This window comes from Lutra lutra, chromosome 12, assembly GCF_902655055.1.
Source record: "Lutra lutra chromosome 12, mLutLut1.2, whole genome shotgun sequence".
Lineage (NCBI taxonomy): Eukaryota > Metazoa > Chordata > Mammalia > Carnivora > Mustelidae > Lutra > Lutra lutra.
In genome coordinates this window covers 40,112,834-40,126,387 of record NC_062289.1, presented here as the reverse complement: position 1 = coordinate 40,126,387, position 13,554 = coordinate 40,112,834, and the positions used below count along the sequence as shown (strand labels likewise).

Genomic DNA, 13,554 nt, shown 5'->3' with positions numbered 1-13,554 from the left:
AAAGGGAAGTAACAATTTAGAGAATACATGGATACAAGATTAGTTTGCTTTGCTAAGGTTGTTATTCAGGCCTTAGGAAGAGAACTGATAGAAAATATAGTCCTACATTTAAAGAAACGCTTTCTAAGCACCAAGGCCAGGAATCAAAACTGTGTATTAGGAAATTTAATGGCTTTTTAATCATTACAAGTCATTTTAGCCAATAGATAATTGTGCTCATGATGTTTAAGTAGATTTTTAAATTAATTTATATGAAATCTTTAAATAGACTCTTTTAGAGAGTGAAATCTTTATAAGGTAGCCTGCTTTCTTCTGTAAAATATAATCTCTGGAAAACTACACTTCAGTATAGGGACTGTACATGGGACTGTAATAGCTGGTGGTTGAATGTTTTAAATAATATGATTATTTTCACCAATGCTTTTCTATTACAGGTGTGTTCCTGTAGAAGCTTCCGTGGATTTTTGTTATGTGCAATCGAGGAGCATATTGGTGATATGCAACACTGAAGCTTTCTTATTTTATAATCTCAATGCTTTCAACTTTCAATAAGCATTTATTTAACTGCTATGTTATGTGAGATGCGATGAAAATGTAAAAAAGAAGTTAATGAATCCAGGCCAAATTGACTTATTTGAACAACTACTAAATTATGCACTAAAGTTTTAAAAATACAAATAAAAAAGAAACTTCTGGAGTTGTTTAGGCTAAACTTAGACTGTATGTCTTCCAATATTTACTTATTAATGTACTAAACATTGCATGTGATGTCACTTACTAAATCAAATTTTCATGCTTTAAAAGCCTTTAAAAATGACTCTTCCAGAAACTTTTTCAAGAACTTATTTCTTAAGTTTTATATTTCTTGCAATAAAACAAAAAGAAAATAAGAAATAAGACTTCGGATGTCTTAATTTTTGTCTCCTTAAGTCCTTTTCTCTTAAATTAGTTATGCATATATTTGAATATAAGATAGTACGTCTTTTATTTTTAATTTGTTGTTCTTATGCTTAATTTGCTAAAATAAAACATGAATCTAAGCATAAATGGCATACTCAGAAAGACTAAGGCAACTAGAGCAAAAATTAAATATTAATTTGGGTATTTATAAAGTTGTCAGGCTTGGGTTGCTTTATTTTTCTAGATGTAATAAAAATTCAAAATTACTTAATAATCTTCAAAAATATTTAAAATATTGTTATTACATTAAAGCCCTACTTTCTACAGATGACCATGTATTTTTAAATAAATTCTTTTTGAAGTGATTCTATTTCCTTATATTTTGTACTTTTTCCAACAGATTAATCAATTTTAATTTTTCAACTCCTTGCCTAAATTTGAAGACTCCTTTCATGTTTAGACTTTAACACTATAGGTGGGTAAAAAGTAATATATACAATGACTCTCCATTCAGTTGTCTTCAATGAAAGTGATTCATTTGCATAAGCAATTGTTTAGCACATTAATCCTTCTGTTAAACTACATGTAAGTCTGAGAGAACATTTTTATATTCTGCTGATGCTGTTATAAATGGGCCAACATAATACTATTGGTTACAACTTCCAGCATTTTTGTCTACAATAAAGTTAAGATCTTGGTGGTTAGTCTTACATTCTTCCTGCAAATTAAAATTGGAGTACTTCAATTAGTCCCCCCCAAATTAAATTGCCACAGCTCCAATAATGGAACAAAAGCTAAATTATATTACTTTGAGATCAACAACAGGTTCACACAAACTGTTTTCTTCCGTGTATCTTCTGCTTTTAAAGAAAAATACAGGTTTCTTCCTACCGCAGAAGTATCAGATTCCTTCAGCATCCATGACACTTGTAAGCATTTAGTGGTCAGACGCCACTACATATCCTTCAAATGATATGGCCCAGTGAAGCTGGAAGGTGTCATCACCGAGCCAGGCAGCCTGGTATCTCAGCCATCCACCAGGACAGAACCAGCAGGCCCCAGCTGGTATGCTGAATCCAGACGAAGGTGGAAAATGGATTTTGCATTTTGAAAGTCAACCGTTCTAATACTGAGCCCTAGAACATACTTATTAAGCACAAGTACATTGAGGGCTTCAGAAATTCTTTATAAGATCAAATTTGTAATGCTCGTATCCCAAAATCACTCTTAAAACAAGTTAAACTTTAATCTTATTATCCCTCTGGGTTTCTGAGTTTCTATTAGATTTTACATGTTTTTTAAAATACAAATAAATGTATGTTCAGGACTATAACTGTGTTGTTTGAATTCCTGAATATGTATATATATTCCTGAATATGTATAATATATGCTAAGTTAAGTATACTCTTAAGTTATTGAAAGTGATAAAAGTTAAGAACAGAATATTAATCACCAGTGCCCATTGGCGTGGTGACATTTGCCCACTACACTAAGTTTCCATCTTTAGGCAAATGAAAAACTCTTACAAAATAAAAGTACATTCCATGTTCTTCTTCACACCTGGACTCCTGTGCTCACTATTCAAGCACACAAGGGATTGAATTCTTGCTTGTGCTATTGTCCTACTGTCATTTATTGACACAATTCATTAACTCATCTCTCACATAAGAGTAGAAAATCAACTTAGAAGGTTTCTAAGTCTAAGGTTTCCCATAACTCTGTGGGCCTCACCTGAACACCAGTGCTGTACAGAATATCTTCCTTTTCTTACATTTCTACCTGGGTCTAGTAGAAACATCATGACTAAAAAATAAATATTTAATTCCACAAAGCTGCATGAAATGGCCCCCCTTCCCCACTTTAGACATCCTTCTGAATGGGAAAATGCCATGATGGATTTTTAAACCATGTAACACTCCAGTGGATTAGGCTGGGGTAGCCTGGCATCTGAAATCGTGATGTTTTATCATGAGAAACTGAGAAGATACTGCTTCTCTTTTTTAAAAAGAGAAAGAAACGCTCTGCTAGGGCTCATTAAAAGGGGTTTTAAGATTGGAGCCAATAAAACAGGACTGTCGATTCCAAAGTTAAAAAAAAAAATCTGTCACATTTTAAAAAGTCATCATTTCCCTCTCCCCTCTGACATGAAACCCTATTTGCAGCACACACAGACACATTCCAGAGAGCGACAGCAAGTCCCCAACTTCTTTGTGACTTCAGAGCTGGCACAAGGACCTAACTGGAGAGGCAGAAGACTCCCCTCCTCCCAGTTTTCAGCAGTGCTCCCCTTAGAGCTGGGAGCTGCTAGGCATGATTCACTCTGACACCCTGAAACCTCTTGCTTTGCTCCCCTTTAAAAGTGAAAAAGAAAGGCTTTCCACAAGACAGAAAGTTTGCCTGGGTCTGTGATGCCGGAATTTCCGATAGTGGCCCTAATAGACAAAAGGTTTGGGAGCTCTAACTTCCAAAGGGAGCAGCAGACTCAGTCACTAAACACAACAACAACAACAACAACAACAACAACAGACCTTGAGTGTCTGACGGAAAGAATGAAAGCTCTCCTGGTGGAGCGTCGCCAGGGCGTTCCTGCTCACCCAAGGCAGGAAAGAGGTGGAGTGGGGTGGGACTTGTCATTGCAGAATCCTTTTCCTCAAGGAAGTTCATTTTGAGATTTGGAGGGAGGACTGCTTGGAGAGGTTTCCCGAGCGGCACTGGGAACTGCCCCGGCCTTTGGCCCCACCTGCCTGTCAGTTTCAGCCCCCAAGTCCCGCATTTCTCGCCCTGGGGATGTTGGGAACGTGGGCTTTCCAGCGCTCAGGGATGCTGTTAGGCCACTTTCCTGTTGACCTTTCGGAGAGTCCGAAATCAACTTTCCCCACGCAGTCTGAATTGTTTGTTTGCGTTTGTTTTCAGCTCGCCAGAGCCTCCCGAGCAGCCCACCCCTCTCCCCACTCCTCTCTGCCCCCCTCCCCTCCCTCCGGCCTTTCCTGCTCCCCCCCCCAACCCCCGCCCTCCTCTTTGTTGTCTCCTACCTGCTGGCCAGGCTCTGCCTGCAGTGCTGCCTGAAGGGCATCAGGTGGTAGTTCATGGCGTCCAGCAGCAGCTTCTGGCAGACCGGGTCGGTGCGCATGAAATCCACTGACTGGACCCGCTCCACCAGCTCCGGGGCCGGGATGAGCGCGAAGCGGAGGCGCTTCATGAGGTCGGGCGCGTACTGCATGCGGGTCTCGCGGTCGTGCTCCAGCCACAGCACGGACATCTGGAAGAGCGCCAGCTCCGACTCCACGGGGGGCGGCAGCGAGTCCAGCAGGGCGCGCATCTCCTCGAAGTTGAGCAGCAGCACATCCTCCACCAGGTACTTGTTGGCCAGCTTCTTGGTCTCCTCCAGGCCGTGCAGCGCAGCGATCTTGCACACCTGCTTGTAGTTCTGTACGGAGATCTGGTCGTTGAGGAACTGCACGCAGAGCTTGGTGACCTGGGGGATGTGCAAGATCTTGCTGACCGACAGCACCTCCTCCACCGTGTCCAGGGAGAGGGTCACGTTGGCCGTGTAGAGGTACTCAAGCACCAGGCGCAGCCCGATGGACGAGCAGCCCTGCAGCACCAGGTTGTTGATGGCCCGAGGACTGGTCAGCAGCTTGTCGTCGGGGGAGGAGGAAGGAGTCCCGGGCTCCTCCTGTGGCGGCGGCTGCTGCTGCTGTGGCGGCTGCTGCTGCGGCTGCTGCTGCTGCTGGTCCTTGGGGGCCCCCAGGCCGTCCTGGCCGCCGACCCCTCCCCCGAGAGGGGGGTGACTGGAGAAGAGCGATCGGAAGTACTGCGAGCAGGAGGCCAGCACGGCCTTGTGGCAGTGGAACTGCTGGCCCTGGGCCGTCAGGGTCACGTCGCAAAACAGCTGCTTCCTCCACAGCAGGTTGAGGCCGTGCAGCAGGTTGTCGCTGTGGCTGGGGTCGAAGGTGGAGGTCCTGTCCCCGGATCTGGACATGGCGAGCTGACTCGGCGCACCTGGCTTTAAACCCTCCTCCAACCTGGCAGACAGGGGTGGGGGATGGGAGGGAGGGGTGAAGGGTAGTGGAGGGGGTGGGGTGTGGTCGGGGTGGGGAAGGGTGTGGAGGGGAGGGGAGGGCGAAGACAACAATCAGTGTTCAGCTTGGCTCCTGCCCAGCGCGCCCCAGGACCCCGACCCTAGGAGTAAGGTCTGAAGGCGCTGAATCCGTGAGCGCCACCAAAAGGGCCCTGTCTGGGGTCGGGGCGCTGGTTCAGCTCCGTGCTACTCCTCTCGCCACCGCCCACACACTTCGTCCCTCACTTTCCTAAAACCACCCTGGCTCGGCTCTTGGCAGAGACAGGGGTGGCAGCAGCGACGGTAAAGTGGCGGCGGAGGCCGAGACACCTCGTGGGCTTGTGTCCATGCCGGGCCTGAGAAAGGGAAAGGCCAGGGAGTGGGGAGCCAGGGCTTCCCGGAGAGCGCAGAGGCGACCGTCGGCAGAGGTTCCAGGTCAACTTGTGCCTGCAGCTTTGCTTTTCGCAGTTGGTCCAGTTTGGGGGGTAGGAGAGGGGACCCGACAAGCGTGCGGGTGGGCGATTCTTAGCTCTCCAAAAGCTGGGAACCCCTTCGATTATCCGTGCTGCCCCGAGAAACTCCTAGGCTAATAGTCTGAGGTAGCAGATAAAGCCCTTTCTTCTCCCGGGAAAGTGCAGTGGAGCGCGGTGAGGACCAGCTCAGTGGACTCGGCAGAGGCGGGAGCTGTCCTTATCAATTCTAGCTCATTTCCCTCAACCCGGCCCTGCCTGCTTGCCTGCTTCGCAAACTGTTGGCTTCCCCGTCACCACTCAGTTTTGCTAATTGTCCAGAGACGCCTGTAAACCTGGCAGGAGAATCCTTTCGGCCCCCCACCCCCGACCCCCTCTCTCCCGCCCCCCGCATTTCAAAGCGCGGAAGTTCAGACGCGTATCTCCCCTTCTCTCGCGGGGCGGCACCGGGGAGACGAGGAGGGAGGAAGTGGGGCCACTGGGGTGGATTTAGAGCAGGACCCCAGAGGCCCGGAGGGATTCACGTGAAAGGTTCTGTCTCCAAGGCACCAGGAACAGTGGCTTTAACTCCAGTAACTGTGAGAAGTTCAAGTTAACTGGCAGGTGTTGGGGGAGGGGGTGGGGGCTGTCCAATGGAGGGTGGGGGGTAGGTTCCGTGCAGGGTCTCTGCATCCCACCCAGCATCTCCGCGTGAAGCCTCAGCTTCCCCACGAGCCCCTCGGTAAAACCCCCAGCGACCCCCCACTCGGGCACCCCCCACTCCCCTGGCCCTGGAACTACTTCTGTAAAAAAAAAGTCTGAACCGCCCGCATCTAGGCGGAGGACGGCAGGATGCGGGGGAGGCTAGGCGAAATCGATACGCCAGGTCCTTAACCTGTAATTGCACCTTCCAGGGCCGAGCAGAAAGGGACCCTCTGCCCACATCCCGCCCGCGCGCCCGCCCGCCCGGGAGAGCCACCGCCGCCGCCGCCACCGCCGCCGCTCGGCTCCGAGGGATCCCGCCGGACCTGCCCCTTCCACTGCGGCTCACTCTGCCCTGCCTGGCGCCAGTCCTGGATCGCCGGTTTCCTATTTATACCACACTGGGCTCCTCTCGACTCACTTTACCATCCTGTTCCAGGTGGACCCTAACCTCCCTCGAGCTCCCTCCCCCGGCAGGACCCCCTCCCCCACCGGCCCCCAAAGATCTGGGTTTCCTGAAACATCTCCCAGAGTCTCTCCCTTTAAGTGGACCCGGTCATACCTCTCTCTCTCTCTCTCGCTTTCCCCGCTTCGTTGTCTCGCTCCCCCCCCCCATCTTTTCCTGTTCCCCTTCCTTCTTGTTCTTCTCCTTTGCCTTTCCCCCTTATCTGCTTATTTCTTGCAATAGGAGTTTTATTCTTTATGAGCGTTTGCCAGGCAACTAACCGCCCCCCCCAAAGACTCCCTCCCCATCCCTTCCCCCGCCAACAACCCAAAAGACAGAACAAAATACACGCAAGGCAGACACAAGGCCAGAAACTTACCTGCTTTCAACCAGCTGCAAAGTCAAGGCTCACTTAAGCTCCCCCCCAAAAATCAATTGTCCTTCCTTTTTAAAGGTTTGCTCTCTCCTTGGGAGGGGGAAAACACCTTCTGGTTCCCAACTCCAGGCAGTCACTCTTTACAATTTATTTTGTCGTACATCATTTGATCACCATGAATTAGCAACAGCAAGAAAATGTAGGAGAGGGAGAAAAGAGAGAAAGAGAGAGGGAGAGAGAGGGAGAGAGAGGGAGAGAGAGAGAGGGAGCAGAGCTTTCTGCAAGAGAAGAAGAAGAAAAAATGTACGTGTGACAAATTATGCTACCAAGAAACAACACATCATTATCCTTGGGCCTGGGGCTCAGTGAGTCGTAACGAGAGTAATAGGAAATCCACGGTTGGGGAGAGAAACGGTCGTGCTTGGCCAGTAGAGAGAGACCATACAGGGGGATGGATGCTGGAGAGACTCGCAAAATTATGGCTCAAGGCTATTGTAAAAATTGTCGAGCGTAAATGACTGCGATTTCAAACATCTTTGGAAGAAAGAAGGGGAAAAAGCGAGCCCCCCCTCCCTCCCTCTCCCTCTCTCTCCCTCTCTCTTCTCTCTCTCTATAAAGAACCGTCAAGTTTTAGTGCGCATTGCTAATTAGTCAATTTCTCTCTGCCTTCACAGGCTGGCGACTTCGCTGCTGAGCTGAAACTGCTAATTTCTGTGACCAGCTTTTTTCTTAGCTGTGATCTGGATGAATGAGTAGCTGTCTCACAGAGATGACAAAAATAAACTCTAATCCCCCCCAAAATTTCCACTACATCTTTCTCATGCATAGATTTATGATCTTCAAGCGCTCTGTGCAATATGCAAACTTTTTTTTTTGTGTCTGTATATATGCTGTTGTTTCCAGATTTCACTACATTGGTATGCTGCTTCCTCCCCCCACACCATGAAATGCAGAAAATGCCTGATCTCAAAGTATGCCAAGATGCCACTTTCTAGTGTCTTGGTATTTGGGGTTTGAGTCTAATTTGGAAGACACTAGCCCTTGCCTAAAGGTGAGTGACTGAGTGTACAAACTGGGGGTGGGGGAATTAGAGCTGGTAGAGGGAACAGAGGACAGCCCTTTGCTTTACATTTGTTTCCCTGCACTATTCAAACCTTATGATCTTGTTGGAAAATATATTTTCTCTATCATTTTGTCTGGTTAAACAACCATCTCCAAACTTCTATGTCAGCTCTTCAACAGATACGGGTTCAGAAGTCATATTTTTATTTAATTGAAAGATGATCATATTGTCAGTTTTGTCTTTCAACTAAGAGTCTTTGATTTGCAGGAGCTAGAATCAAGTGCTAGGAAATCCAGCTGCAATTTCACAAATGTCACCTTTAAACTTTGGACTTCATCTGATATATAAGGATGACCACATAAAGCTCACGTTTTTGACCCTGCTTAGCATGCAAAATGAACCCCCAAACGATTCTGGAATTTTCACTGTACCAAAGATTCATGTGCATTTTGGTAGAGGACATGTTCTCTGGACTTATCTCATGATGTATTGCACCCTTACATTTATAGCCCTACATTTCGGTTGTCAATGGGGGTTGGAGGTGTCCAAGAAAGAAAGAAAGAAAAAAAGCAAAAAAAGGAAGACATGCCCTTGAATAAAATGAACATGAAAGAAAGCTGGACATGAGTTAAATTGAGTTTTCTTTGCTATTAAATATATGAATATGATTCATTCTAATTTATATGTGCTCTGATCAGTAAACGTATTAAAATACACATCAGGGCACCACTGAAAGGCTGTCTTCTCACCTTCCCTTTTGATTTGTGAGATATGGAAAGACACCTGCTTAAGAGAGGGGAAGAAAACTGAAAATTCTTTGGTTTAGAAATAGGGAATTCCCCCTTTAGAATAATAAACATTAACATGCATGTGGGATATTTGCTCTTAAATAAATGAAGAAGGATCGAACTGAAGCATTTACTCTTCACAAAGGCCCTTCTCTATCAAGGTCCTAGGTTATCTGAGAGTAAGATACTTTATTCAGATCTTGCAGAGATGCTGCATTTCACATTTCATATTTATAACACAAATACATGGTAAAATAATAGAAAAGGATTTTTTTTTTTCTTTTAGAGCAGGAAAAGAAAGGGAACAGATTATCCAAATCTTCTGGCCCTACTATTTGTTTTGAATTTTTTCTTCTTTGAATTTTCCTTTCTTATTTAGGTCTTGAACAGGAAGATTGTGTAATTGTGACATAGTGTCTTTTAGGGGGGTTCTGTGCATTAGCAATGAAAGCTATCAAGTACATGCAGTATCACCAAATTCTCGTACACTAACCGTATAATTTGTATAATATGCCTTTGATGTTTACCTATTATGAACTTCCAGTGAAGTATTTGGAACTAAATCCAAAGATGAATAAGAGTATTGATCTCTTAAACTACCGCCATCTTTCCATGTTCTCATAAAGGAAGTAAGATGTGCTGTGAGATCTCAAAATATCTTGATTTTGAATTTCTTTTTTTTTTTTTTTTACTAATAGGCTATATTGATCACTAATTACGACTATGAGGACCTTTGTTGCTCCCAAACAACATGAAATGCACATTTTAAGAATTTTAACTATAATTTTGATGCTTATTTAACAATAAGAGTGGAAGGGGAAGAGAAGGGTTGGGTTGGGGTCTTGCAATTCTAAAACAGCTGTTGAAAGGAAGTGGCTAGGCTGTTTCTCCTGGGTTTTAAAGTTACACTACATGAGAATGTTTAAGATTTCAGAGAAAAAATGACAATTACAGCTATTTTGTAAGCAACTAAAAATAACATTGATGATTAAACATCCCTTCATAATCTATGTGTAAAGTGGTGTATAAATCATGTAAGTCTCACACCTCCAATATCTTGCACTGGCTTTGACTGAAATTATTGCAGAACTCACAAATGATATGACACTATTTACAATAAATCCCGTTATGAAAGATTCAATTTGCAGCAATCAGATGCTAGCTACTAAGCGATTGTAAGTATTTGAATTTTATCCTACTTCACTGTTCAACGTACAGAAATTGCATCTGTGTGTTTGATCTGTCCTGCTGAGCACTATCAGCAGCTTGCATCTCTGCCACTATTGTTTTTAAAATGGCAGGAAGGACGTGACTAGTGAAGAGCACTCAGCAGGACGGATTGCACATGGCATAAGAGAAGCCCGAATTGTCTTAGAAAAAAGCTAAATAGGATCCTGTAGTCGTCTAATTCAAGCAGTCTTCATACTTCGACAGAATTATCAAAATTATTCATCAGTGAATCTGCATTTAAACTATGTACAGTGGAGAGATTCTGGAACTGCTGCCACTGAGCATTCTACTCGAGTTTTGGCTCGAAGCTTGTCTGGTCAGCCGTCCCCGGTGGCAGGGACCCAGGGGGGATCAGTGGCTCTGGTATCTCAGGACCACCTCACTGGACTGGAGGAACTTCAGATTATCTTCAGAACAGTTCCAGAAGGGTTTTTTTCTGCTTCAGGTGAAGGGGCAGTCACACTGAAACTTTATTTTCCTCGTTCTTGACTTTTCTGCTTTAAGATTTAGGAGTGACCACCAAATTATAGAAACACCAACGCCCGACCTGTCCCGTGTTGCTCTTGGTGAGTAAACACTACTTCCTGTGGGCTGACCTTCATGGTGGTTACCTTTGTAAAATGGATGAAGGGAGGAATTATTCCATTTTACCATAAAATTGAGCAAAGAAGGACCCCCTAGATCCCCAAAGCCAAGGAGTGCCAAAACCAAGAGAAAAATGATAGGTTTTCTACTTGGGTAGGCATGGCCAGAAATATCGCAAAACCAGCAGCTTCAGGAAGCTTCTGGAAGAACAAAAAGTCTGAAATAACAGTAAAAGATAAGAAATGGTACAATTGGCTAGCATCTAGTCAAAGCCAATGGTTTACTCTTGTCCCAGGGTCAAATCAAAGTCCTTGGCCAGTACCCAGGTACTGTTGTAGCTCTTTTGGGAAGTCTGTTGTCTGCTTTCTGAAATACACCCCACTCTCACAGTACATCTTTATGTTGTATCCTTAGGAGAGGCCTTGGTTTTCTACCTAGAGAAATCCCATCTAATCTCAGACTAAACTCAGATTTGTTTCCACTTTGAAACTCTTGTTGGCAACTGGGGACAGAATAACCATAGCTAATTTTTATCGAACTCATTACTTGTTTGGTGGACACTAGCCTAAATCCTTTAGATGTTTGTTTTCTTAATCCTTTTGCTAATCCTGTGAGAGAGTATGGTAGATTGTAAAAATGGAGCCAACTTTCTATACTTCCGGATATAAATACCCCATTATAAAGAGGCTCTGCTGTTCTCCCTGTAAGAGCGGAGTCTACCTCCCCACCCTTTGAAAGTGAACTGGCCTTGTCCCTTGTTTATCAATAGAATGTACCAGAAGGAACTTTGTGCCAGTTCCAGGTCTGAGCCTCAAAAGGCCTTATATGCCTCAGATTCCCCTCTTTGAGTCCTGTCCACGTCCATATAAAAAAGCCCAGGTTAACCTGGTGACAGATGAGAAACCACATGGTCCCAGCTGACCTAGGATGTAGGAATGGGCCCGGCTGGGACAGAAGAACCAATGTAGCTCAAATTTACTAACATGCAGAGCTCTAAGTGAAATAAATGGCTGCTGTTTCGAGCCATTAATTTTGGGGGTGACTTGTTCCCCCAAAATTAGCCAATAAAGAAAGGTACCTTTATTCTAATCTTACCAACGAGCAAAATGAAGTGCAGAGAAATCAGGTAAAATTTTCAGGGCCACACAGCTTTTCCAAGATAGAGCTAAGACCCAGACTAACACAACCTGACTCCAGAGATGAACCATTCGGCTACACTAGCCACGAAAGAAGTGCCTGCCTTCTGTGAACTTCATTCATTTATTCATCAACCATATGTAAGGTATTATTACATCCCAGACAACGTGCTAAACGTGGAAGATATGATGATGAGTAAAACTGCATTCTTGCCCTCAAGGGGCTAACATTCTAATGGAGGAGACAGGCAGGTAAATTAGACACAGCATGTGAATAATTACAGTGTGATAATTGCTCTAATAAGAGTATGTGCAATGAACTACTGGAGTGGAAAGAACAGGCTTCTAACTTCCTTATAGTACTTATTCCCTGTAACACTCTTTTGACATTAATTGTTTTCCACTTTCTATGTTGTTTTGTATGTTTGTTTCTTATTTAGGTCAATATATTTTTGGTCTCAGCTAGACTATAAGCTTCTGGAGGAGAAAAAACCCGGTATCTGATAAAATCTCCCATGGTCCACAGCTCTGTACCTTGCTCAAAACAATTACTCAATAAATATATTGATGGACGATGAAAGATGAATTTTCAAATTTTTCAGGGTAACATCAGAAGGAACAAGGGCGTATTTAATAATCAGGGACTGTGTTGGGCATTCAACCATGTGGCCTTACTCAATCTCTTGATTTTACTAATCTACTGTCTAAAAATTAAAAAAAATCTTTTTAACATTGTGAAATAAGCATTTATTTCATAGCACATTGATAAGAGTCTGATAGGACCTCATGAGAGTTTCCCTCAAATCCTTCACCTATGGCAATCATCACTCAGCAAAGTGCTCTAAAAATTTGAAGGGAATAGTTATTTTTATGGAAATACTGATTTAACTACTAAACCAAGGTAACACAAAGTTGTGTTTCTAAGCCTGCATTCGGGAAGCAGACCACTTATATTTGAATCCTAGCTTTGCCACTTTCCATCTTTGCAACTTTGGGTAAATAACATTTCTCTGCCCAGTTTCCACATTCAAGAATGAGGATAATTATAGTACCTGCCTCCTAGGATTTTATAATGCTTAAATTTTGTCAATATTTCTAAAAGTGTTTAGAATAGTTCTAGACATATAGCAAGAGCCATGTGAATGTTTGTTAAATAAAAAATACACGTATGTAGCTAAAGACTTCTTAGTGTTCCTTTTATTCTTTCTTTTCTGCACACTAGGCCCAGAACCCAACAAATATGGGATAGAAGGAATAAAGACATCTGCTTTTCTCAGGTTTGCAATAATTCGTAATTCTATTCCAGAAAAATGGGTTACTTTAACAAAAGATGAACCATTATTTTTGACTTTATTCTTTCAAAGTTTTATGTTTTAGTTTGTTTTCCTATAGTTTTAAAAACCACCATTCTTTTATCTTTGGGAACATTGGTGTTCTATGTACATGTCTTAAGGAATTGAGGTTCTAAAAATGTAAGGTCATTTATTATTAGTAATAGTTTGATGATAGGTTGTTGAATATATGCTTGACTCTGAAAAGTGGCTTTTTGGCAATAGGCCTTCATGCCAATGACTGAGATGAGAGAGGAGGTCGTTGGGCTTCAGCTCCTGTCTTTGACATTATCTGTGACCCTGGACAAATCACTTTTATTCTCCAGGTCTCAGTTTTCCCATATTTGGAAAGAGCATTTCCTTCACTGAACTAGTGTGGGGCTGCATTGAGATAAAACGAAAGTGAATGCTCCTCAGAGAACAGTTGGGAACTTTTCTTCATGACTTGAGGAATAAGATGAAGGTTTAAGTAATACAAGAAGAAAACAA

General features: G+C 43.7%; 2 protein-coding genes across 2 annotated transcripts in view; one reads left to right on the top strand and one right to left on the bottom strand.

Annotated features, from left to right (window-relative positions):
- KLHL14 (kelch like family member 14) overlaps nucleotides 1–5,739 on the bottom strand; it is a 97,804-nt gene extending 92,065 nt beyond the window's left edge. Inside the window, exons 1-2 of the mRNA XM_047698031.1 lie at nucleotides 5,207–5,739; nucleotides 3,933–4,925 (exon numbers count right to left, since the gene is read on the bottom strand). Coding sequence (XP_047553987.1) covers nucleotides 3,933–4,882 — 950 coding nt within the window. The 5' untranslated portion in view covers nucleotides 4,883–4,925; nucleotides 5,207–5,739. The remainder of the gene's footprint in view (nucleotides 1–3,932; nucleotides 4,926–5,206) is intronic.
- Nucleotides 5,308–9,043, top strand: LOC125081741 (WAS/WASL-interacting protein family member 1-like). The gene is made up of 3 exons (XM_047696487.1): nucleotides 5,308–5,427; nucleotides 5,664–6,008; nucleotides 6,324–9,043. Exons 1-3 carry the CDS (start codon nucleotides 5,308–5,310, stop codon nucleotides 6,834–6,836), a joined length of 978 nt encoding a protein of 325 aa, XP_047552443.1. The 3' UTR covers nucleotides 6,837–9,043.
- The last annotated feature ends 4,511 nt before the right edge of the window (nucleotides 9,044–13,554 follow it).

Bases quoted from the DNA above. Each gene is read 5' to 3' on its own strand.
- LOC125081741 (XM_047696487.1), top strand. From the start codon at position 5,308: ATGCCGGGCCTGAGAAAGGGAAAGGCCAGGGAGTGGGGAGCCAGGGCT. The intron at 5,428-5,663 runs GTTGGTCCAGTT...TATCAATTCTAG, and splicing joins CTGCAGCTTTGCTTTTCGCA to CTCATTTCCCTCAACCCGGC. The intron at 6,009-6,323 runs GTGAGAAGTTCA...TGCACCTTCCAG, and splicing joins TGGCTTTAACTCCAGTAACT to GGCCGAGCAGAAAGGGACCC.